General features: G+C 47.0%; 1 protein-coding gene across 1 annotated transcript; it reads right to left on the bottom strand.

The window, feature by feature from the left end:
- Positions 1-17,951: 17,951 nt before the first annotated feature.
- Positions 17,952-23,062, bottom strand: NKX6-1 (NK6 homeobox 1). Its single transcript, XM_035004378.1, has 3 exons — positions 22,393-23,062; positions 20,490-20,662; positions 17,952-18,212 (listed from the first exon to the last, which is right to left on the bottom strand). Exons 1-3 carry the CDS (start codon positions 23,060-23,062, stop codon positions 17,952-17,954), a joined length of 1,104 nt encoding a protein of 367 aa, XP_034860269.1.
- Positions 23,063-25,273: the final 2,211 nt, after the last annotated feature.

Below are 25,273 nucleotides of genomic sequence, written 5' to 3'. Positions count from 1 at the left end.
AGATCAGGCAGGCCATTTACATTTGGTGGTGTTGATTGTCATACTCACTATGGAACAGTTTTGTGGGTTTTTTTTTAAGATTTATTTATTTATTTGAGAGACAGGGCAAGTGGGTGCAAATTGGGGGAGGGGAAGAAGGAGAGAATCTTCAAGCAGACTTCCCACTGAGCGCAGAGCCCCATGAGATCCTGACCTGAGCTGAAACAACGAGTCCGAGGCTCAACCAACTGAACCACTCAGGCGCCCCAACACTACGGGACAATTTTAATTAAACAACTCTGATTTATCATCCTACTCAATACTTTTTTATTAAAGTGTTGTCTGAGTTAAGTACAAAAGCTTATTTTTCTTAGAACCAAAGTACATTTCTTAGGCCTTCTCCTTCTATCAAGTTAAACTATATGTAAGCCAACAGCTGCAAATTAAGATAAGAAAGAGTCTATAATGATGAGAAAGAGTTTGCAAATGAAAGCATTTTAAGTGAGGTGGAATGTGCTTCATGAAGGCAGCGTAAGGCATTTTAACTACTTTAGAGTCTGAATTTGATTCCAGAGTAATACCTGTTAATCTCAGTCAAGTAAGTAACCTCTCTGAGGCTTGGTATCCTCATCTGTAAAAGGGGGATCATCATAATAATAATAATACCTACTTCATCAGGTTATTGACAGGATTACATGAAATGATGTAAAGAATGTGAAGATGTATACAGTATGTTACTTAGCACCTGGTATGTAGTGAGCACCCAATAAATGACAAATATTGCTAAAATTTGGGAAAAGAAAACTTAAAAATTATATTTACAAAAAAGTTACTTTTACCATACTAAGAAATGAGTTAAAATCTCTAAGGAAACCTTAAAAGGTAAGGCAAGCTTGTCTATGCTTATTTAGATGAAGTTGAGTAAAAGTCCATTCCTGTTTTAATGCAGTGATCTAATTAACCTTTTGCCAGTATTAAAATGACCTTGAGTTGGTCTTGTGACCTCGAATGCTTCATGTTGTTGACTTTAAAACAGGCTTTTTGGGATGGTCAGAAATAGCATCTGGTGAAATGGGCAAAAGGTCATATTCATTTACTTTGTAATAAATAGCAAATATATTTTGCATTAGCTGCTCACAAATAAGAAGAAATGCATAAAAGTCATTTGTCAAAGCAAGTAAGATATTACATAAGGATTTAGAATAAATCAAAAAATTCCAAGAAGGATCCAACATTGATTTTTGGTCTCATGCCACTTATTTTATACCAGGAAGTGATTAAATTATTCATTTTTATAAACTAAAGAAATACATTTCCAGCTAACATTAAAATGAAGTAAAGATGCATCTAATTAAACAACACTGATTTATCATCATAAACATTCCTGTCTCAGGCAGAGAAATCACTGAGCTATGATGAAAGGGAAAAGATAAATGTAGCCTGTGAAAATGTCAGAACTGTAGAACTATATGATTTCTAAAACTCTTTCTTGTTTTACAAATGTTTATGCTTCAAAAACCAAAACTCTAGTGGCATCCTCCATGTTATCCACAAGCTTTAGGGTGAATGACTCAAAAATAGCCTCTTTGATCAACAGAACTACGTTGGGAAAATTAGTTTCAAAAGAGAATCCCAACCATGAATAATATTACATACATTGTTTAACCAAAGCCAGTAAATACAACCACATCTGATTTTTGTACCTCTTATTGAAATCTTGGTGGGGTTTTTTTCCCCACACCATTCGTAGAGCAGGTTTCTTTCTACTCGTAAAACTCTGAGTTGAGTTTCATCGTATGTAATAATCATAATTACTCTTGATACAGCACAAGTAGCCATATCTTTTTATTTACAAATTCCATTCATCACCTTAATGTCCATTTACATTTCAAAAGGACACCAAAAGGAGGACATGAAAGCATTCGAATATACTGTTAATACGTGTGCAGTCTAGAGTCTTTTTCAAAATGAAATCAAGTTAAAACGCCTGCCTGTCCAGCATTGTTAAGGAAGGTTTGTAAAGAAAGCATCACCTTATTGGAAATATACCCAGCTTCTCCCTCTTCCCTGTAATAATTGTTAAGCTATTTAGTCAATATCTGGCATCTGTGCATAGTTACTCACATTATGCAGAAGCTCTTTATGCCTCCAGTGATCATGTAGGGCTATCACTCCCCTTGTATTTCTCTAAGCTCAAGTGTTTACCTCTGCAGCAGGCTCATTCAGTTATCATTTATATCAGTTATTGGTTACAAACTGATCATTCCAATCCCTCCATTATTAATTTTTTTATTGCCCCTCAGATCATGCCCCATTTTTCAAGTGGTGTTTCAGAGCCTAAATCGTTTCTTCCTACAAAAAATCTAGACATAAATGCCAACTATTTGTAGTGCATTATCATTTGTAATGTTCTAATTATTTTACATAATCAATAACATCAAGTCCCTTTTCTTGGGGACTTTCTGTTTATTTACATTTTATTCTACACACGTCAGTTTCCATCAAGAGCAAAACCGATTTTCTTGTCCTGCATCTGCTCTCAAGACAACCTTAATTCACCATAAATCTATTTGTGTTCACTACATAGTTAGACCCAGTTGGCTATGTTGATACAATCGTGGGGCCAAACATGTCTTGCTCTGCAAAACAAGACTTAAGTATAACTCAAAATGTTACTCTAATGATGACCACGGAGACCAGAGGTGGTGTTTTATTTCATTGTTGTTATTTTGCAGAGGTCTCTGTTTATGATGTGATGCATTTGGGCCTAAGCACATTAGCTGCATTATTCATTGGGTACATTTGTCAGAACATGCATGTGTATAAAGAACTAATGATCCATATTAAATTAATGGTGCTATAAAAAAGAAAAATACTCCATACAAGCAGCTATGTCAGAAACTACAGACTTTGATAAACCATAGAAAGGACCTAATCAGATGAAGCATTGGACTGTTCTGTCTCCAAAATTACATTTCTAGAAATGTACTTGTACACAATGTTGGTTTTATTAAAACAAATTAATTCAGTCATTAAGGAATCATAAGGCAAGTGTCTCATAAGTCAGGACCTCCAGTGTAACAAATTGATTAAATGACTGTGTAATAGTCTCTTTAAACAAATCTAGTGTAACAAGTTAATAGATCTGCTCAATTACCATGCTGGGGTGATGAGGATGTGGGCGACTCTCTCATTAAATCTGGGAGATAGTTCTTAGTTTTTTCCCCTTTTCTCTCTATTTTTCTGTGAGGGCTGTGTTGTGTTTTGGATTTGAGGTTTATTTTTAGGCCTCTGGAAATTGATTGTTCCAATGGCAATTAAAAATTAAAAGAAAAAAACTGAATTTGATGCTGCTGACTTCTCCAGTGGATTTGTCAGCTGCTGTTTCAGATCCATGTCCGCCCACCTTGCGCTTTCTCCACCTCAAACCTGGGCGTTGGCTGAAGGGATGCGGGGCACCACTGCCGCCCCCACTCTGTCCTCGGTACGTAAAATAGCAAAGTCCCTCCGGGATCAGCCTAGCGCTGTCCCTGGTTTGGCAAAATTTATAGCAAAGCGCTCTAACCAGGAAACGCGCGGCCGGGGGCGGGGGGGGGGGGGGGGGGGGGGGGGAGAGAAAGGGGTGGAGCCGGCGGAGGGGCACCTTCGTTTCTTCTGAGTCGAAACTGAAAGGAGATGTTCTTATAATTTAGCCAGGAATCATTTTCAATAGAAAGTTTTTCCCCAGGCTTCTACACACGAGGGGGAAATTTGCCAGCAAGTCCCCGGGCCTTCTTGGGCCTCCTTTGCTCCTTCTCAATCTTGTGACTGGGAGGAAAGAGCATCTCAGAAAGTACTCGAGGTGGGGTGGGGCTCCCGGTGCGGTTAGTTTGGACCAAGAAGTAGCCTCGTTGGGGGCAATGAAGAGAGCGAGAGAGGGAGAGAGAGCGAGAAGGCGAGAGAGATTTGGGGAGGGAGAGAATGGTTTCAGCCATAAACCCTACACTGACATTTCTTTCTGGTGAATGTTGAAATCCTTGTGCCGAAAGATGGAGGCCAGGTACGGAGGAGCTCTGGAAGCTTTTCCTCTCCTAACTCTGAGGATATCTCTCCGGGGCTGGTTCTGGGGTTGGGACAGGGCAAAGTAACCTCGAGCCTTTTGCCTTTTCCGAGGTATGGGTGCCCATGACACCCTTTCGCCAAAAGCCCTGGGAGAAAAAAATCTATTACCCCACTGCCATTTTGTTAAGTGTTTGCTCCTGCGATGTGACCCTGCCACTTTATCTGTTGGTTTTTATTTTCTGAGTGCATGTTGCCCATATGTTACTCTAATAGTTGCTATAATTCTTGAGCAATGGGGCTCGTATTTTACGGGGCTGAATTAAAAAGAATGCACTTTAATAAAAACCTGAGCAATACACTAATGGCCTGACATTGATGTATTTGCATAGAAATGAATTATACGGGCCTGCTTGACACGACTTTTAATAAATGATTGAGGAGGTTATTATAGGGATGCACTTTGGTGTGTGTTAACAGGTTATTTTAGTGCATCCGTAGCCAAAACTGAGAGCAATACAGTCCCGCATACAGTTGCAGGGTACTTTTTGGTCTTACATCTTATGACATTTATTGGGACCAATCCGTCCCCATATTACGGTCGCAAACTACATTTTATTAACAGTTCGTAATGTTCAATGTGAATGGAATCGGGGGAAATGAAAAAAGGAAAATGAAGCCGCCCCTTCCCCCATAGACCCCTCACCCACATTAGCCAATAATGAGCGTTTGATACCAGGAGCCCCCACTTCGGAAGGTACAGAGGGCTGGCTACGCTCACCTAGAACACCGCAGGAAAAGCGGCGGCTCTCCCCGGAACCGCAAGGAGAACTGCTGCTGAGCAGAGGCGATGAGAAACCACCAAGCGAGAAACTGTCGGTGGATGTGGATGATTCAGGAAATGATCCTCCCAGCTTTGTGGGCACATGGACCGACCCATGACAGTCTTTCTGAGCCCAGAGATCCAAGAGCTCAGACACTCTTTAGATAAGGCACCCAAGAGAATATATTCAAATACCTGCTTGCATGTGCGTCGCTTTGTCCTGTTTAAATTTGTTTTCATCGTGTGCGTACTATCTAGTAAAATATAAGCAGACAGTGTAAAACTTATGTGTAACTGAAGGCGGCCCTGCCTTTCCTCCTTGTCTTTGAAGAGACTGCTCGAACGCGCTCGCTCGCGGGGTTTCCGAGCGGGGCACGGGGGGTTAGTGCCCCAGCTCTGCGCCCACAGTGCCCCGCCACCGCGCCGCGCCCTTCCACCCGCACCGGGTCCGCACGCTCGCGACCAGGGGCGCGGGTGCAAACCTTCACCTCGAGCGGACGAGGACGGTGGAGGAGAAGAGGTCCCCACCCGCAGCCTAGCGGGTGGTGGAATAAGAACAAAGGGCCAAGGTGGGTAGCGTAGGATCTGAGAAACGGCGGAACACCCCCACCTCGCGCATTTCGGGCGGTGTCGCCACGCCCTGCGGCTTGGGGTACCTGCGGTCTCGAAAATCATTTGCGACCGGCAGGGGCCCTCTCCCCTGGCGCCGCGCTGGGGTGGGGTGCGTCCCGCAGCGCCGCACCCGCCGCCACGGCTTCCAGCCTCTGCCCGAACAGATGTTTTCGTCCCTCGCGGAGATTTGTACCGGATGTTCCGGACAGCTGGTAGACGGCGCAGGCAACCTGTAACCTGTGTCTGTTCTAGAACATACCTGGTGGGAGCTGTGAGGGGAGGGAGGTGGAGGCAGGAATGATGAGAAGAAATCGGTGTGTGTGTGTGTGTGTGTGTGTGTATGTGTGAAGATAGATGTACACACGTGTGCACACACTTTAAATATATCGTTTAATAGCGTTTCTAAAATGGTGAGGTCCAGCATAGCTGTGGTGGCCTTTATGGTTTTGTCGTAAAGCCAAGCAAGGGAGAGAGAAGACAGAAAACTACTCCGCGGAAGCGAGAACAGGGCGTCTCGGTGCCGAGGAGCTCGGGGAAGAGGGCCCACACTTGTCTACAAATTGCAGGACCCGCCCCGGGCTGGAGCTCAGTGACCCCAGGAGGCCCAAAAAAGCCGACCATTTCCCTGGGTGGGGGGCAGGAAAGGTGCAGACGGCGCTGGGGGTGCAAACCTGGGACGCTCTGTGCGGACAGCCTGGGCCCGGATCCGAAGCGCCGGAACAAACAGCCCAGCCGGCAGGGGGCGCGCCCTGGGCTCGGTGGGCCGACGTGCGGGCTTCCAAGGTCAGGCTTCCGAGGCTCAGCGCCGTCCCCCACGCTGGGGCTAAAAACCCGAGGTGGCAACAAACGCGGGAGCTGCCTATGATCCGCTCTGCCCTGGACACCCCGGTTTGGTTTCTCTATGAAGCCGCGCCGTCAAGTGCCTGGCAGGAATGGGGTCCGTCCTGGGGAAGGCAGTATCAAGGGCTGATCGTACCAGAGGACTTTTAGGGAGTCCCCAGGGGGGCTGCTCAAACCCTCTCTTTTCAGCGGGAAGGCCGTCCTGGGGGAGGGTCCCCAACTGATTGAGCACACCTGGAGAGAACAAGTGGAGCCCAGAGGCCCCCGCAGGCGTGTGCCCAGCGACCAGGGTTGAGGGGTCCGGGCTCAATAAGGAATTTGCCGAAGGCAGAACCAGGACCAGAAAGGGAAATACGGTGTCTGCCACTTCCGAATTCTCTCGAATTTCCCGCGCCTTGTGATCCCCAAAAGAGAGAATGTGGTAGGAAGTGTCTGGAGCTGTATGGAAATGAGTTCCCTGAGACCCGCTGTCCAGTGACTGGATTTTGGCTCAATCCAAACCGCAGAGAAGAGAACACGAGAAGAGGGGGTGTATAAAATAAGGGGCAGTTCGATGGCGGAAGGCAGCGGCCACGGGTGCCCTTTCTGGCTCAAGGGGGGGATCTTCTGGAAGGATCCAGAATCTGCAGCGCCTGTTCCTCTGCGTGTAGGCATGCACTTGCTGGGCAAGCGGGATGTGCAAAGCAAGTGTCTTCAGAGGCACCACCCTCTGAGCTTAAAGGTGTCAATAAACAAACTAGAGAAGCAAACCCATTCAGGGGACCCTAACTGCCAATGTCCCGGCATGATCCACGTAGTGAGTACCACCATTAAACCCCACCTGCAGACACGCTCTTGCCCTCTTGCCTCCCTTTCCAATCGTGGACTCAGGAACCCAGAGTGTGCAAATCAGAAAGACAGGAGAGGACCCAGCTTGAGCCTGTGCATAGGATTCCCCTGTGGGGAGCCGCTTTCAGAGCAAATGGCGTGACACAGGCAAACAGCGTTTTTTAAGCTGTCTTCCCATTTACTCAAGACGAATTCTGATTCAAAGGGAGCCTCAGCCCCTTAAACTCCGCATCTTTTCTTTCCAGGCCCTTTTTGAACCGGATAGACCCCGGGAGGTCCGGGCCTTTAGGCCTTGGGGGGGGCCTCCCCCTCCCCTCACCTGGAAGGAAAGTGTAGGGAGGCCTGGGCCAGACATTCGGGGAGATTACTGCAGCCCCAGCCCATAGACGGGACCGCTGAGCACATTCCAGACTTTACCCTTCGGAACAGATGTCCCAGTCTGGGAAGTCTTTCCTCGCCAGATATGGCCCTTTCCGCCCTAGTGAAGCCAAGTGTCCTCATCCTCTGCTAGTATACAGACGAGCTCTTTAAAGAGAGCCTTATTTGTGCCAGTGTCAGGTGAAAGGTGGGATGCAGGAAACAGCTCCTTGAAAGGGAAGCAGGTCTTCCGCCCAGCTGAATAGAATGAGGTGAAGTAAGAGAGCCCAGACTTCAGCTGTAGAACTGAAACCTGAGAACCGTGCTGCCACTCGCCAGGTAAAGGACATCCAGATTTGAAGGGAGCGAAGGCACCACACAGGGCTTTTCTAGGCTGCCCAGGCCTCTAGGGGACAGTGAGGGGGCTGTTGCTCTCATCAGCTACACAGAAAATGTACTGAAAAAAAGGACTTGAACGATGAAGCCCTTAAAAGTGAAGAATGCGAACCCCTTTATGGAGGGGGTGGGGATAGGAAACTGTTGAGTGGCAAGTATTGATCGTTGTATAGTCTTATTTAAAAGACCTGCGGTCTGGACTTATTTCTCCTCCTCCTTGGACCCTAAATTTGTTCATGACCTGGGGGGGGGGGAGTTTTTTTTAAACTTTCCCCTTGGAAACAGAAGTGGTCATTGGAAGTTGGCTTTCAATACAGAGGCTAATTGGGAAGAATAAACAAAAAACCAGGAGCTCCTAATTTCCCTTTCTAGGGGAAAGGAAAGGGAGTGCGCTAAAGAAAACAGCCTTAATTGTAACCTTGGCCAATAGGGTAAGAGAAAGTTGACTCCAGCCGCACCACCACCTAACTGCCCCAAGTTCTGCTTCAGGCTTCTTAGCCCTCACACAGCCTCTAAGAATCAGTTCACCACAAAAGGGGCTCTAAAGACGCCAAGGTCTCCACAGTGCATCCAGAATTTTCAGGTACTGAGATGGGCATGAGACAGACAGACAGATGGAGAAGGTGGTCAAAAGAAATGCTTCCAACTCTTAGAGAGAGGGAAGCCTAGTTAAAATATGTAGGAGTTCGTTGTATTAATTTATATCATCCTAAATTTTTGTCTCAGGGAAAATATTGCTGAAAATCTAAGTTTGGTATTACTCTCTGATGGGATCAGTGAAAGAGACATGAATCTCAACTGCAAAGTGTATTTTAAATGGCCAATCAGTCCTCCTCTTATTTATTGCTCTATGCATTATTTTAACCCATGTGCCTTGGAAAGTGACATACATTTCTACAAATGTTGATTGTCCTGAAGATTTTATTTTTAAGTAACTGTTGTGAGCTGAATAATGAATGTATTATAATACCCTTACTTGATCTTCCATTTTTCCCAAGGGAAAATCTTCGCATTGAACTCACCCATTTGGTACTTAAGCTGTGCGTGCTTATTTTTACAGCAATTTGTCAGATATTTACATATATACTCACAGCCAAAAGAGACTCCTGATAGTTTGGAGATCATTTCTCCGCTTCCAGGCTGGGAGAACAGAAAGGGTTACCTTACAGGTCTATCATTTTCTTTAAAATCTTCAAGAGAAAAACAAAACAAAACAAAACCCTGCACGAGAATGCAAAGTTCCCTGTGGCTTCATTGTGTGGGTGTTTATGTGTGTGTGCTCAAGCAGGAGTGCAGACACTCAAGAAATGTTCCTTGAACACCCTCTTTGTGCCAGGCAATGTCCTGGGGATACAACAGTAGGCAAGGACTGTATAGTCCTGTGCCCTTACAGTCCGACTATTCTGGGTTTCAGTTTTCCGAGAGGTAGTACAGTTACAGCTCTTCCAAACTGTCACCCACTCTGGTCTTTCACGTCTCTCGGAGGCACATTCTTCCCCTGGGTGAAATGGCACTGCACTATACAGAAGGAGAAGGGGGAGAGGAGAAGAAGGGAGAGGGGAGGAGGAAGAGGAAGAAGGAGAGGAAGAAGAAAAGGGGAGAGAGAAGGTAAGAGGGAGGGAGGAAGGGTGGTGGGCAGACTGTCCACCTGGAAGCCATCATGATCTCCAGGTAGAGCATGGGTCCCTGGCTGATATAGTCATCTTAAGGGTGCTGAAAGCAAGGTCCCCGAAGTCATCCACTTCTGCCTTACTTTCTGTCTCATGGAAGTTAATGACAATGTGCTGATTTCATATTTGCCCTTGCAGTCCCTTTTCTCTGTAATTGCTTTTAACGGAATACCTAGATAGGCACCAGGATGGCTTCTTACACCAGAGGCAATGAAGCCCAAGTCTTCAACTGTACCTTCAGTTTTTATTGTTCCCCTGGTGCACTGATTTCTCTCTGCTGCTCTGTTGCCAAGGGTGTGCAGAAGTCAAGTAGGCAAGCAGGGAAGAGGAACTTTGTGCCCATCAACTTCAAGTGGCAAATAATGTCCAAGCAACCTGGAATGAGCAAGGTCTACAGGAGCTTTCTTCTGAATCAAGAGCTCTCCTGACTTTAGGGCCAGGTGTGGTGGGGGAGGTTTCCTTTGTTTTTCTAGGGGCCTGCTGCCTCTCTTCCTTAGCCCCAAGTAACCAGCAGCAGCTTCACTCACTCCTTCTCTCTACTGCCTTCTCCCAACCTGGACTGTCTTGGAAAGAGTCATGTCCCTAGTTCTCAAAGGAAAGGTAAAGGGGACAATTCCAAATCCTCAGTCCTAACTTGAAATCCAGGGTCCCTTCTCTTCTGCACCTTTTTTTCTTTTCCTGAGCTCCCCAACCCCCCTGGGTTTCCCAGCATCCAACCAGTCTGAGTAAAGTTGAAAGTGTATCTGGGCCATGTTCCATGGGGAGAGAAATAATACTGCCTTGCAAAGCCAGATTCAGGCTTTTTTTATGTCTGAGATTCCTTTATGGGAAACAACAGTATGACATGTTTAACCAAACTATACATCTTTATTACAGGACAGTCATCACCTCTTACATTTATGTGCTACTTTATACTTTATGAAGCCCTTTTGCTTTTGCAACTTTGTGAGGTAGTAAATTTTTTTTACTTTTTTTATTAACATATAATGTATTATTTGTTTCAGAGGTACAGGTCTGTGATTCATCAGTCTTACACAATACACAGTGCTCACCATAGCACATACCCTCCCCAGTGTCTATCACCCAGCCTCTCCATCCCTCCCACCCCCCTCCCCTCCAGCAACCCTCAGTTTGTTTCCTGAGATTAAGAGTTTCTTAACGGTTTGTCTCCCTCTCTGGTTTCCTCTTGTTTCATTTTTTGTGAGGTAGTAATTATTATTAAGATGATTTTATAGATAAGGAAATGGAAGCTTATTTAAGTAAAGTGACTTTTTGGGGGTCAAGTTACCATCAAGAAATAGAAACCAGCAATAGGGCTCAAGTTTTTCGACCCTGATGAAGTTACCCAAAGGCTTCTTTCATACCACATGGGGTCATTCTGGTGGCATTTTCAAATGAATTTAAGTAATCATGAAAGATGCCTTCCTCAAGAGTCTGTCTTCAATACAGTATTCTTTATTCAGAGAACAGACATAGGTCTGTTAGATACTGTATTAGTTATCTATGCTATATAACAACTTATCCTCAAATGTAATGGCTTAAAACAATAAACATTGATTATCTCACAGAGTGGGTAAGGAATTGTGAAGAGCCTAGATGGGTGATTCTGCCTTGGGGCTCATAAGATGGCAGAGAAGATGCTGGCCAAGACTGCAGTCATGTGAAGGCTTGACTGGGCTGGAGGACCAGCTTCCAGAGTTTGTTTATACTCCTTGCAGATTAGGACTGATTGTTGGCAGAGGCCTCAGTTCCCCACCAAGTGGACCCCCCCATAGGGCTGCTTGAGTGTCCTCACAACGTGGCAGCTGACTTCTCCGAGAGTGAGTGTTAGAGAGAGAGAGAGAGAGAGAGAGAGAGGAGGGAGCCATAATGCCTTTATGACCCAGTCGCACACCATCACTTCTGCTGTACTCTGTTCATTAAAGTCATTAAATATAGCCACACTCAAGAAGAGGGGGATTAGGCTCCACCTTTAAAAGGAAGGAACATCAAACAATTTTTAGAAATATTTGGAAACCACTACCAGCAGTTAGCCTTTAAGTTTCACATAAAAAGAAAATACCCCTTGCTTACTTCTCATCCCACTTTCACTTTTCATAATCTTTCCTCAGTTAAGTAGTTATTCTACACAAGACAGCAAGGTCCAAGCTAGGAGCATCCAGAGACTGGGCTTTTCATGATGATCATGATAGTGGTGATAATGGCTAAGAATTCCATAGCTTACTATTTGCTGAGCACTGTCCCAAGAACTTCTATATATTAATCCATTTACTTCCCCTAACAATGTTATGGATTAGATACAGTGATCTCCATCTTACAGATGAGAAAACTGAGGCATAGAGAGGTTAGAGTCATTTGACCAAGATCACACAACCAGTCAGTGATAGAACTGCAATTCAGATCAAATAATCTGGCTTCACAGTCCTACTCTCAACCACTATGTGATCTGATTGGGGCAATGGTAGAACATTTCTCAGACCCTCTCATTCACTTGGGACCATCTGGATTTGGGAGAAAATTAGGCAAACCCTTACAAACCAAGTAAGGGGCTCAAAGAGGAAAGAAGAAAAATCCAGTGGGGGCGGGGGGAGAGCAGAGAGAAAAGGTTTACAAAATTATTTTCAAGAGCTGAGCCACAAAAATAAATAAATAAATAAATAAATAAATAAATAAATAAATAGAGCTGAGCCATAGCCTCAAGCATAAGAACCAAAGCTACCCATGATGACTAGAGGAATTACTACAACCATGGACCCATGGAGAAGGCTCAGATTGGAGGCATGAAAACTTGGCTGCCTTTATTTGAAGGTGGTTAGACCGTCTGGTAATAAAGTTAGTAGATTTTTTCAGCAACCTTGCCTTCTGTGATCTATACAAGCAGATTGGTCCCAAACAATTTCCTGGTGATTAATAGTTTTTTCATAATTTTTGCATATCCAAAAATAAAACTATGTTACAGAGGTGTGCTGGTTTTCTTTCTCAATTTGATATATCTTTCTCCCTTGTAATAACCAAATATATTTGATAATTATATTTTCACTTTTCCTTTGGCTTTACCAAGAAAGATAGAGGCAATAACATTAGAGAAGTGGTAGGGCTCCTCTATAAAGATAATGCTCATTTTCAGTTCTGTAGAAAAAAACTCTTTCTCTCCCTAGAATGAGGAAGGGATCCATCCTTGAATATATCTTCATTCAAACTAGCTTTTAGTATTCAAAATACACGAAAATAGAAGCTCTGGATGAAGCTTCTGTTTCAGAATCCTGGCCAGGCTCCAATAGATATTAAACACCACAGAGACATCATGCTCTACTTTTTCAAGTCTTCAAGTGTGGTATTCAAAGAACACGTTTGGTCAGGGCCAGAAAACAAGGGATGCATATCTAGACATTTCATCTTTGGGGTGAATGATCTGCTGGATGAAAGAGGAAGAGCAGAGAGTGAACTGAGGCTCTCAGACAAACTTTCCAGTTTGTGGAGCAACCCCAAGCCAATCTATGGAATGCTGAAGGCCAGAATTCGGGAAAATAGCCCGTCCCTTTGTCATCCCCTCACACCATTGCTCTGCTCCCTAGTCATACTTTACATTAACAGTGGGGAGGTGTTGTACGACTGTGTTTTCTGCAGATCTGAAAAGGGGCTATGTTAGGAAGAATGTATTTCTCTGTGAAGCTTGCTGTCTGAATACTGCAGAACAAAATACAGACTTTCCTGTCAAAAAAGGAAGTGTACTGAGGAACTGGCTTTTTTAAAAGTCATACTGAGGAGGGGAGAAGAGCATTTGTGCACGTATCTGTGTGTGTGGTAGAAGCGAGGAAATTTAGTGCGGAGAAAGCTGTTCAAATTAGGTTAAAATAGAGTTTATAGATGAAATCTGCTTACCTCTGTTGTTATTACATGATCGTATTGTCAATGATTAACAAAGGAGCCACTGTCTCTTTAAACTATTCAGTGCTAGGAGTTCCCAAGTGGAATTTCACCTCTCCAGTGTGTATGTGTGTGTGTGTGTGTGTCCACTGATGACCAGCTTACGGGACAAAACAGTGTGGATCTAGCCAAGTTTATGCTGGTCTAATAACATACTCATGTATATGACATTAGGCTCCAAAAGGTTTCAAATGCACCCTCAGACTCTGTTGCCTAGCACATTATTTCCAAGAAGAGCTGGCCTCCAGTCCAAACTGCCTGCACACTAAGCAATGATGAAATGCACATCTTTCCGGAAAAGAATGAGTGGTTTTCGGTTTCCCTCTTCCCACTGTCTCCCAAGGAGTGAAAGGAAAAGTGGATTAAAGTGCTCACAAACTTGGAAAGACACTCACTATACCACAACTTCCGGGAAAGAAGGCATAGAGCTCTAAGTTACAGAATCCTCTGAATGTGAACTGAAGAGTTTAGCCACCAATGGAGAACTGAGCTTGGGCTTTGGAGACTAGGAAAATAACTTTGTAGAAGCTGGGAATTATAAATGCTGTTGGGACATCTGAGAGACCCATATAGGGCCCTTCCCTTCCATTCCGTGTCTCTCACCCAACCTCACTGACTCTCTTTTCAGAAAAAGAAACAGACACACACATTATAAAACAAAAATGAAAAAGCAGTTTTACCCTTCCTTTCACAAAAATCCTTGTTTTTCTCATTTCTCATGTTTCCATGTCGACATTTTGTTGCCTGCAAGCATTTTTAAAAGTAGAGGTTGACTGCAGGGGGAAATGGGTGATGGTGGTCAAAGGTAGAAAACATCTGGTGATGTGATGGTGACTATAGTTAACAATATTGTATATTTCAAAGATGTTAAGAAAGTAGATCTTAAAAATTTTCATGACACGGAAAAAAACTGCAACTATGTGAGGTGATGGATGTTAATTGGACTTATTATGGTGATCATTTCACAATATATACATATATCAAATCATATTGTATCTTAAATGGATACAATGTTATATGCCGATTATATCTCAATAAAAGTGGGAACATTTTAAAAATAAAAGTAGTCCATCAGGTCACTTGCTGTTACTTTGTTTTTAAATCATGACCCCTTTAGCTGTAATGACTGGGTGGCAGCCTTAATCAGATGTTTATGGCTGGTTAATGCCATAAAAATTTCGAGCCCAAATGGAAAATGATTCTTACTCTGCTGTGCTTGAGGTGTTTCCTCAGCTTCCCCACCATGCTAACTCTTTAAAAAAATTCTTGTTGCACATACACAGAACCAAATCAAACCAACCAGTATAGAGGAACACCTAAGTAAAGTGTCCCCCCACCTACTTATCCCTCATTCCCGGTTTTATGGGGCCAGTTGCAACTGGTGGCCAGCTGGAATCCTGGGTGGAAGTAAATTAACTGGAAACGTCAAGTCACTGTTGCAGTCAACTGGAAAAAAGGAAAGAATGCCAGAGAGCCCAACGCAACTCAGAGCACTTTCCTGCAAGCAGGAAGACCTTCGGTAATTGCCTGTAGGGCGGAGGCCAGGCCACCAACTCCCATTTCTCAGATGCTCTCAATGTAAAGGCGAAGAGCTCGAGGGAATGCTTCCTAAAGGAATTGGAAGAGGTCTTTCCGCATTTCTAACTTGAAATAAATACTGTAACCCTATTTGCTTCTTGAGAGAAAGCTTCGGTCTTGGTTCCAAGTTTCTATGATTGATACTACTATATTACTATTACTACTACTACTAACAACAACAATAATAGTTGTTATTATTATATTCCAAGAATAGCATTTCTAATTATCTTGTGAATTTTTGTTTTCTTAGGAAGAAGGAATAACTAAAAAGTTGCTTGGCTTTTCAAGGCAAAAAAAGGTTAAAAAGTAGTTAATAAAGTAGATATGACACTTTCACTTGTTGCAAATTAACAAATAATAAAGTGCAGATAATAGACTTTCCACAACACCCCCCTCCCCAGATTCTTTCATAAAAAGAGAGGGAGGAAGAGAGGAAGGGAAGGAGGAAGGGAGGGAGGAAGAAAGGAAAGGAGGGAGGGAGGAAGGAAATTCTTATTATTTATAGCTAAGACTCAAATTTCATCACTCCAGCACAGCAAAACCTCCTTTGAAATAGCTGCCACTCTATAGGACACACACCTCAGTCTTGCTAAGAAAGCTAAAATTCAGAAGTTTAAAACTTATTGGGAACTTCACAAACTAGAGAAAAGAAATAGGGCAGATTTGCATCCTTTCCATTACACCATGCCATCAGGAATATATTCTATAATAATTTCCTTCAGGCAATCACATTCCCAGTTTTCACAGTTTGTTTTTTTTTATTATTTTCAAGGGAACAAAACAGACCCACACTTTCTTTACCTAACGCTAGCCTGAAGAATCTACTGAATTCTATTGATTTTTCTCTCTTTGAACACAAGCTCATTAACCTGAAACACTAAGGGGATAACTATATTTCACCAAGCCTATAACTGAGTGTCTGAAAACAAAAAGATCCCAAGACAGTGATACAGCCCTCTCCCTAGGCAGGATTCCTTTTTCTTCCCCCTGCAAATTTAGCTGCAGAAGCTGTGACATTGATTCCATAACCCTGAAGACTTTCGCATCAGTTAGAAGCAGCTTTCTTTAAATTCATCGTTTATTGTAATGGTTAGCAAAATCAAGGTTCCTGTCTTTCCAACAACTTCTACATTCTTACAAGCTACAGAGTGTGGGTAAATGTTAGCATCAAAGAGCAGGGCTGCTGCGCCAGCAAGCTCCTCAGCCTCCTCTCAGCTAAGCGAGCTAGGGCTCCACCAAGGAGCTATCTCGGATATATGGAAATGAGGCCTTCCTAAAACCCTCCAGGGACTTTTTCGAAAAGAAAAAAGTGATCAGGAAAAAATTAGACAACACAGACATCAGAAGCAGCCTGTTAGACAAGTCTCTTCAAGAAGCCCCACGAGTGGGGCTACATTTCTTTTATCTTCCTAATCCAAGAGAATGAGAGATGTGACCCCACTCAAATAAATAAATAAATAAATAAATAAATAAATAGCAGCTATCTTTACCCAAGGAACCAATATAATAATTCTGTGGTCTTGACTTTTGAGATCTCTGGTGAGATCAGATGATCTCTACCTTCCATTCAAGGCAACAGACGTCTTCAAACTGTTTTTTAATTTGATTTATCCTTTGAAACAGAAAGTGCATTACATTTAACTGGTCTTGCAAGGGGGGGTTCTCTTCTCTTTACAAACCGAATTCCTTATATAAATTAATAAATGTTAAAGATGCTAATATATCACCATTATTAGCTTAAAAAAGGAAACAATATACATAGTCTATAGTATTCTTATGATACAAAACACTTCAAATTCAATTACAGCAACTAAATGAATTTTTATGTTTCTGACCCAGAGCAGTTGTAACAATTCCCACCATCTACTTTAACACGCATTTTATCAGAAAGGAATTAAATTAAATACAAGCTATTGTAGCCCCTCCCTCCCCAGTACTTTCTTTAAATCACTAATAAATAGCAACAAACGACTGTGCAATTTCTGAGAGGGACGGAGAGGCAGGTCTGAGGCCTTCCCTGGTTCCACGTCTTCTACTTCGAGTCCTGGAGGCGGCAGCGGGACGCCCGGCTAGGGGGTGGTCAGGGACGAGCAACAGGGGACAAAGGGAAAAGTGAGACTGAACAAATCCAAACCCGGGCGAGGAGCGGGGGTGGAGAACATTCTTGTCTCGCTTCTCAAATTAAGTTCCAAATAAAAGGGAAACGTGTGGTTTGAGTAGTTCTTAAAGGGGGGGAGGGGGCAGAGTGAAGGAAGGAGGAGGGCCATCTTTTTATACCAAATTCAAAAAAGCATTTTACATTTTAAATATTCGCAATAAAGTAACTTCTAGTCAGTGTGACTCACGATTTATTTACAAAGAGCCTTCAACAGGTTGCTCTAGTCGGCACAGCAGTTTGTGGGGGGAGAAGCCGCCCGCTCTCCTCCCATCTGTGGCGGTGGCCCGCCCGCGCGGCTCCGAGGTCCCCGCGGTGGGTGTGGAGCCTTCAAGAACACCTCTCCGCGCCCCGCCCCGGCCGGCTGCGGGGCGCGGGCGGGAGGGGGCGGTGCGGGGACCGCGGCAGCTCGCGCCGGGGGGACGGGTCTAGGGGACCGAGCGGGGCCAGGAGGGTGGCCCAGCTGCGAGCTTCGGTTGCCTTATCTATGCAGTGCATTTCGAGGTCTTTTCTGCCTTCTGATCAACCCCCGAGTCTCTCTCTCGCCCTCTCTTCCCCGACCCCCTCAACTTCCAGGTTAAAAAAATAGATATGTACATCTCGGAAAATAGCAAAGGGCCCCGGCGGCTGGGGCCGGGTCCTCCGGGGCCCCGAGGGGCGGGCGGGCGGGGCGCGCGCGGTCCCCGGGGCCGAGGCCCGAGGCCGGAGTACCCGCAGCCGCCGGGGGGGGGGGGGGGGCGGCGGGCGCTCAGGACGAGCTCTCGTTCTCGGACGCGTGCAGCAGGAGGCCGCCGCCGCCGCCGCTGCTGGACTTGTGCTTCTTCAGCAGCTGCGTGATTTTCTCGTCGTCCGAGTTGGGGTCCAGAGGCTTGTTGTAGTCGTCGTCCTCCTCCTCGTTCTCCGAAGCCCCCTTGAGCCGCTCGGTCTCCGAATCCTGCTTCTTCTTGGCCGTGGCCATCTCGGCCGCGTGCTTCTTCCTCCACTTGGTCCGGCGGTTCTGGAACCAGACCTGAGCGCCAAGAAAGGGGAGGAGAGGGGAGCCAGCGGGGACAGGAATTGAGCGCGAGCGGGTCCAGGCAAGGCTGCCTCTCCCAGACCCCCTGGTCGCTCCAGCGGGCGGGCCCCTGACGGCCTGCCACCTCCCTCGGAGACCCTCCTGGTTCGGGCCGTCAAAGCCTGTCTCCAACGCCCCAGCTTCCTCCGAGTATCCCGCACCGACAAACTGACTGCCGTTGCCATAGCGATAGTAACACAAGAGTACAGACGCTGCCAGTGAGCTATCTCTAAGAAGAGAAAAAACTTGGAAACTTAGAATAAGTTTCCCTAAAAATGAGCCCGCTTTCCTACTTTGTAGTTTGAAGTAGAAAACTTCTCACCTTCCTACGTTTGCCTCATAATGACTGTGATTTTATTTGTTATTTACTTTCTTAGATTAAGACTTTGAAACAACTTGAAGTGTACTTGCTTCTTAGTGTGATTTGTGGGGGAAAGTACGGCATTTACCCCAATTACCTCTGTTCTCCTTTTCATTTTTGGATATTTGTCTGTTTCACGGATCTCAAGTCTGAATCCACACAAACATGGTAGGTAAACACTCCCCTCCCCATTTACACTTGCAATGTACCATGTAAAGTTAAAAAAAAAAAAAAGAAAGAAAAAAAAAGATTTGCTAAAACAGAAACCTCAAATCACTAATAATAATCAACATAAATGCTTGAAAATATTGAATAGGTTAGCTAAAATCATCACAGTAGTTTGTGTGTGAGTCTTTCTCTGTTGTTTTTCATAAAACCAAAAATCAAGCTGAAATTTTCATTAGTTATTTTTTAAAGTGAAATTTTGCCAATTACATTATTTCCCACTGTTAGCATGTCTAGTCTTTCAAATATTATTTTAATATTGTTCTTCTCTAAGACATTTATTTTATATAACATATTTTAAGCTATTCACGATGTTTGACACCGTGCTTGATACACATAATTTAACCTAAAGCATCAGCAATAAGCAAACAATTTCCCAAAGATATTATCCTCTTTTTATGCTACTCATCCATTTTCTCATCCATTATGTATTTTATCTAGGGAATCAGAATTGTTAGGAAAGTGATTTTTATTTTCCTTATACAGCTATAATAATTCACTTTTAGCCACACAGACTTATTTACGGTGACGAATGAAGACTTCCAGATTACTGTGGTAGGCTCTGTACCAACCACTGCAAAAATAATTTTAACTGTGATGGTATTCTAATGGTCACAAACAAAATCACTCCTGAAATGCATTTTATGATGCTTGCCCCAGGGGAAATACACTCTAACCAGCAGACGTGGCTAACAGTTATTCCTACTTAATTTAAGGAGCAACAAGATTACTAATGAAAACAGACTTACACTCCTTCCCCTCCAAAAACACCCAAATATAATAAACTGAAGAAGAGACACAAAAAAGAATACTGGAAATACTGGAAACCATTAGATTTAATTTGCCTACTGGTTCAATCCTTTTATTTTTCAGGGAAAGATTTCTCAAATTTGATTCCCTGGAAATATACTATACAACTCAATTATAAGCTAAGTGACATTTTAATTATAAACTGTTGTCACAAACAGTAAAATATCATACATCTGTTGATGAACTTAAACAGAATTCTTTCGTAATACAGTAATAATCTTGTCAATTCATTTGGAAAATTGCTATTCCAAAGTTTTGGTCCTCAGGTAAACTAAAAGCAGATTCATGTCCTGCTAAGTTGGATCCTGTGGACTTTTTTTTTTTTTTTTAACCTACAAGTTAATTTAGTAGCACTATAAGGCTGATCTACATCGGGAAATTATATAACTAGCGGAGCTTGAATTGACAAACAAAAGCTTGAATATCCTTACAGATTGAATAAATAGAAGCTATCTAACTGGCGTGATCTATTCTAAGGGCTGATATTTCGGTCATGCTTTTATTCTCCAATAATGGCGAGTTCCCCCAGCACATGCTGCTATCTAGATTAACCTAATTTCAAAGGCGGGGGCTTGATTCCTTTTGTTCATCAACAGTTTGCCCGCCTCGAGACCCCAGGGCCTTTGTAACCCCCACTCCCACCCCCTTCGCTGATTTCATCTTCTCCCCAGGCTCCTAAGATCCGTACCCCGGAGCGGCTGTTTGTTAGAGGGTTGTGTGTGTGCGCGCGCGCGCGCGCCCTTGTGTGTGCGTGTGTGTGTGCGCGCGCGCGTGTATGTGCGCGCGCGCGCTGGGGATTGGGAGACCGTCCCTCGAGGTTTGCAAGGTCTACTCACCTTGACCTGACTCTCCGTCATCCCCAGCGAATAGGCCAAGCGAGCCCTCTCGGGCCCCGCCAAGTATTTCGTTTGTTCGAAAGTCTTCTCCAGAGCGAAGATCTGCTGGCCAGAAAACGTGGGTCTCGTGTGTTTTCTCTTCCCGTCTTTGTCCAACAAAATGGATCCTTGATCTGCGAGAACAGATCAACAAGGGAAGGGGAAAAACAATCGGTTACAAGCGGCTCCACTGAACAGAAACAAACTCAAAACACGATGTTTTTTGGAAAGCTTATTCCGCGGCGGACATCAGAAGTGTCCGGCGCTTCCAGTCCCACCGCGCGCCTCCCTTGGCCTTTTTACGCCCACCTGTTTTTAAAAGCCGGGTGTGTTTGGAGCAGCGGTAAATAACCTTCTGCCGAACACAGACGTCAAACAGTGAGGGGGCGCATTGCTCAAGTTTGCCGGGGCCGAATCACCAGGCCCCAGTAAACTGAGGAATGCCGGGAAAAGGCCCCTCTCGCCTCCCAGTCCAGTCAGTGCTTGCTCGGCCCCGGAGACTTTGCTCGAGGATGACTAGGTTTTTTTTTTCCTCCCCCCCCCCCCCTTTTTTTTCCTTTCCTTGAACGCTTTCTTAACCTGTGTCCGCACAACAAAGGGCGCCTTGTTTTTTGCACACAAGAGAGCTAAATCGCCCCCAAGTCTAACGCCTCTGCGGCCGAGGGGGAGGGGGTGCCGCCTTTGTTGGCGGTCCCTACATGGCCATCAAAACGAATACAATAGCGTCTCCCCGACACCCTCACCCGCCCGGGCCGCCCTCCATCCGGAGGCTTCCCAAAGGAGCCTCTACTTAGCTCCCGCAACTTCCCTTAGTTACTGCCGCTCAGCCACACGAAAGAGGCCTGGAGACTGGGGGGACTCAGTCAAGAGCAAAGAACGGAGCAAGAGAAAGAACTGGGCTGGGCCTCGAACTCCACTTGGAAGATTAGGAGCCTCCGCGGCGGTGGCCAACTACCCAGAAAATTGGACGGATCGCGGGGCAACTCAGTTAGTTTCAAGCAAGGTCTTGGTGGGATGTGCATATTCCCCGGTCGTTCTGTCGCCACCTCGTTCTTCCTTTGGTTCATTTTCATGTTAGGATGTTGAGGGCCACGATGCTTCTCAAAATTCCCAGGCCCAGGATGTCCCGGCCCTCCGCCACCCCCACACCCCTTCCCCCGGGCCGAGGCAGGTGGGAAAGTGAGAGCCCAGCGGAGGGGAGTGGCCCGAAGTGACTGAGCTCGCTCCTGCGGCTGCCGCGGGCCTGTCTTCAATGGGCTCACCCGGCCCGACTGTACTGCGGGGGGGGTGGGGGGGGGAGCTCCTCGAAGGCGAAGAGGTCAGGTAGGGACACCCTGGGCCGAGACGTACATGCAAATACACGCACTCGGGCGGGGGTTGTGGAGGGCTTGCCGCTGTCGTGCCCCACCAGTTCGCAGGGAGGCCAGTTAGGCTGGCGTAGGTAGAGTGGGGCCCTCGCCGACAGTCGGGAGCCAGGAAAGAAGGGGTGTAGCCGGGGTCTCAATGGCCTCTCCTGCCTTTCCCACCTCTTTAACCCAGGCAGGGCCTGAGATTGTCGTCAGGCTGCTCCAGAGTAGCCGAGGCCTCAGGTGAGACATACGCCTAGCACCGCGTTGTTTTCAACGCGGACTCATGCACACCCGCTCCTCGAGGCGTGCCCAAGACTTGGAGAGCGGGGGGGCCCTTGGACTCAAGCTCAGGGAAGCCAGAGTCCCTCAATGAATGCCCTGGCAGAGCCCAAATCGTGCGATTCTGGCGCTGCCAACCTACTGGGGAGCCAAGAGGGTGCACGGATCCCCATGCACACCAGGGGCTGTGACCCGAGAGTGGGCAGAACACGCACAACTCAGGCGATCGTACTCACGAGGAGTGCAGGCCAGGCGGGCGTCCCTCCAGGGTGGGCTCTGCATAACTCCTGGCCAGAAGATGGGCGTCCGGCCGGGCAGCTCGGCCAGCGGCTTGGGGTACCGACCTACGGCGGCCACGGCCGCTGCGCTGGGGCTGAAGTAGAGCCCAGGCGGCGGCGGCGGCGGACTCAGGCTGCTGAAGCGGGGCAGGCCAGCCAGCAGCCCCGCTGGGGATGAGGCGGCGGCTGCTGCGGCCGCGGCCGCCGCGGCAGCTGCCGAAGCGGAGGAAGCGGAGGTGGACGAGGAAGAGGAGGAGGAGGAACCCGAGGGCGAGGCGGAGGGCAGGGCGGCCCCTGAGGCCACGGGCATGGAGGGCCGGCTCAGGATGTCGTTGATGCCGTGGGGGGTGGCGGCTGAGAGCTGCTGTGGGGGGCTGCCCAGGGATGAGAGCCCCCCCGCGGTCGGGGGCTTCAGGCTGCCTGGGTTGTGGGCGCCCAAAGGCGGGGAGGGCGACGACGAGGAGGATGAGGAGGACGAGGAGGAGGGGGGGCCAGCGGGCAACGGGGGGTACGCCGCGGGGTACAACGGGGTCTTCATTTCGGCCATGCTGTGCAGGGCAGCCAGGGGCGGGCTGCTGAGCAGGAACGCGCTCTGCCGGGTGCCCTCCATCGCCCCCACCGCTAACATCCCACGGCCAGGCCGGAGCCCGCAGCCACTCAACGAGGGCGCCGGCCGGTGCCCCGGTGGGGCTCAGGAGAGCGAGGAGTGCCGAGGGCGCGAGCGAGGAGTAGCTCCGCGCTCCCAGAGGCGACCTGCCAACTGGGCCGAGAACGCCGCCGCCGAGAGTTGCTCTCGAAGCTGCGCAGCAGAAATGTCCAAACACGCCACTGGAGAGGCGGTGGCTCGCGGAGATCAGTGGGCGTCCGGGCGGGTTTGGCTGTCCTTTCGCTCCTAGAGTCGTGGACTCAATCTCGGTCTCTTCTCTCTCTTCACTTTTCCTCGCCTCTCAATGTGCGCTACTTCTCATCTCCCCGGGAGAAATGAGCAAAGCAAAACCCAGGCCGGCCCCAGAGTTTGCAACAAAGTTAAGAATCACCGAATCTCCACTTCGATGTTGGCGTATAGGGACTGGCTCGCTTTCTTTGGGGAGGTTTAAAGGACTCCAGGTTCCGCCGGACGCGCTCCTCTAATCTTACTTGACTGCCCTGTTCTTTCGCCGCGAGGCTGATTCGCACTCGGCGCTCGCTGCTCCCGGGGAGAGAGAGAGCGCATCCAGCCCGCGGGAGGATTTCGCCTCTGGGCGGGCTTCCTCCGCCGACCCTGCCAGGGGCTGGTGCGCCAGAAAGGGCAGTGCCACCAATCCCCGCGGCTCCCGGATTCGGCGCGTCAACCCGCCTTCCTCTCTGGGCCACGGGGCACTAGAGTCGCAATATTGAAAAGAAAAATGGGGAGAAAAAAAAAAACACAGAAAAACAAAGACTAAATGTGAAAAGTCTGACGGCTTCGGTTACGGCTCCGTTCGTCTGTCCACTTCTGCAAACGGGCCTGGCGACCCCCGCCCCACCCCCCCCCAGCACCCTCTCTTCTTCTCACTCTCCGCCTTTGCCTCTCCTCTCTCGCATTTTCTTCGCGGCTTTACAGGCTTCGTTCTTCTAAGTCCTGTCCTCTGGCCAAGCTGACCCTCTCCGGCTCTTCCACTCCCTCTCTCTCTCCTCTCCTCTCTCCTCTCTCCCTCCGGGCCTGACAGTTCAGATGAAGCTCTCAAAGGTAATAAAACATTTGCATCACTCCCTACCCCTCTTTAGCTGGGGGACGAAAAGGAGGGGGAAGTGGGGGTCCAAAATGAGAACTTTGAGGGACGTCACTCAGAGGCTGCCGGGGAGGCGGAGCCGAGGAGCCGGGTACAGGCCGGGGGTGTAACCACCGTCTCCAATTGCGCGCAGCCTCGGGCAGCGCGTCGCCTCTGGGGTACGCCCACTCCGGAGCGCCGCGCCCTCTGACTGGCTGGGGAGGGCGAGCTCTAGGGCCGCGCCCGCTTGGTTCCCGCCTCCTCCCACCTCCATCGCTTCTGTGGGTGGGGCCAGGGGGTGGAGCCTGGCGAGTGGTGCGGTTCCGCCTTGGGGCCAGCGGACGCCTCAATTAATTGTGTTAAATAAAATGGAAAAGTGGAGGGGGGAGCAGAGACGGAGAGGGTATTACTTTTTAAAGAGAAGAATAATGAAAATCCAGCCCTTTTATGGAAAAGCAGTTCATATTCTTCCCTCGCCTCCACCCCTCGCCTGCTCGCGTCACCCTACCCACCCCCCTTTCCCCCACGAGCTCGCGACGCCTCACCTCGAACAGTCTGGTCCCTTGTAAAATGGAGCTAATGGAGCGGGCAGCCGGCGCAGCCCTGGCCTAGCTCCTTCTTTTGAAGGGATTAATTAAAGGCCATCTGGGCTCTTCCAGAATTGTGTAAATTAATTTGTTGCTCCTTAAGCCTGTAGATGTCCTTAATCCCCCAGTAGGGCGAAGGATCGTCCTCTTCCTTTTTTGCCACCGCCCTCTTTCCTTCTCTGTTCTTTCTTCGTTACTTTTCTTTTCATTCTTAGGTTTCTCAGCAATGATATCATTTATAGGGTTACTCAATACTCAGAGAACAGAATCAGCATAATGGGAATATTTGTTTTTCAGGTGATGTTTAGACCTGAGAGGAGTGACCCCCCCCCTTTTTTTTTAACTTTTCTTTCCTTCGATTATTGTCGTTATTTATTCTGAGTTTACACGGGAGCAGAATCACTAAAAGGGGCATCTATATAAGAAGTATCTGGGTATGCCCCAGGGGACTATAAGTTTTTGAAAACTGTCTCCAAAACTCTGGCCTCTTGCCCTCAACTCCAGGGTTGTTTTGAGAGATGG

Source organism: Mirounga leonina, unplaced genomic scaffold (assembly GCF_011800145.1).
Source record: "Mirounga leonina isolate KUSES-001 unplaced genomic scaffold, KU_Mleo_1.0 Mir_129, whole genome shotgun sequence".
Lineage (NCBI taxonomy): Eukaryota > Metazoa > Chordata > Mammalia > Carnivora > Phocidae > Mirounga > Mirounga leonina.
Note: the sequence above shows the minus strand (reverse complement) of the source record. Positions and strands in the feature narration are given on the sequence as shown.

What these genes read in the sequence shown, in the direction of transcription:
- NKX6-1 (XM_035004378.1), bottom strand. Translation starts at nt 23,062, where the DNA reads ATGTTAGCGGTGGGGGCGATGGAGGGCACCCGGCAGAGCGCGTTCCTG. An exon ending in CCGCCTGGCCTGCACTCCTC is followed by an intron (nt 20,663 to 22,392) that starts GTGAGTACGATC and finishes CTGTTCTCGCAG; the next exon opens with ATCAAGGATCCATTTTGTTG. An exon ending in TGACGGAGAGTCAGGTCAAG is followed by an intron (nt 18,213 to 20,489) that starts GTGAGTAGACCT and finishes CTTGGCGCTCAG; the next exon opens with GTCTGGTTCCAGAACCGCCG.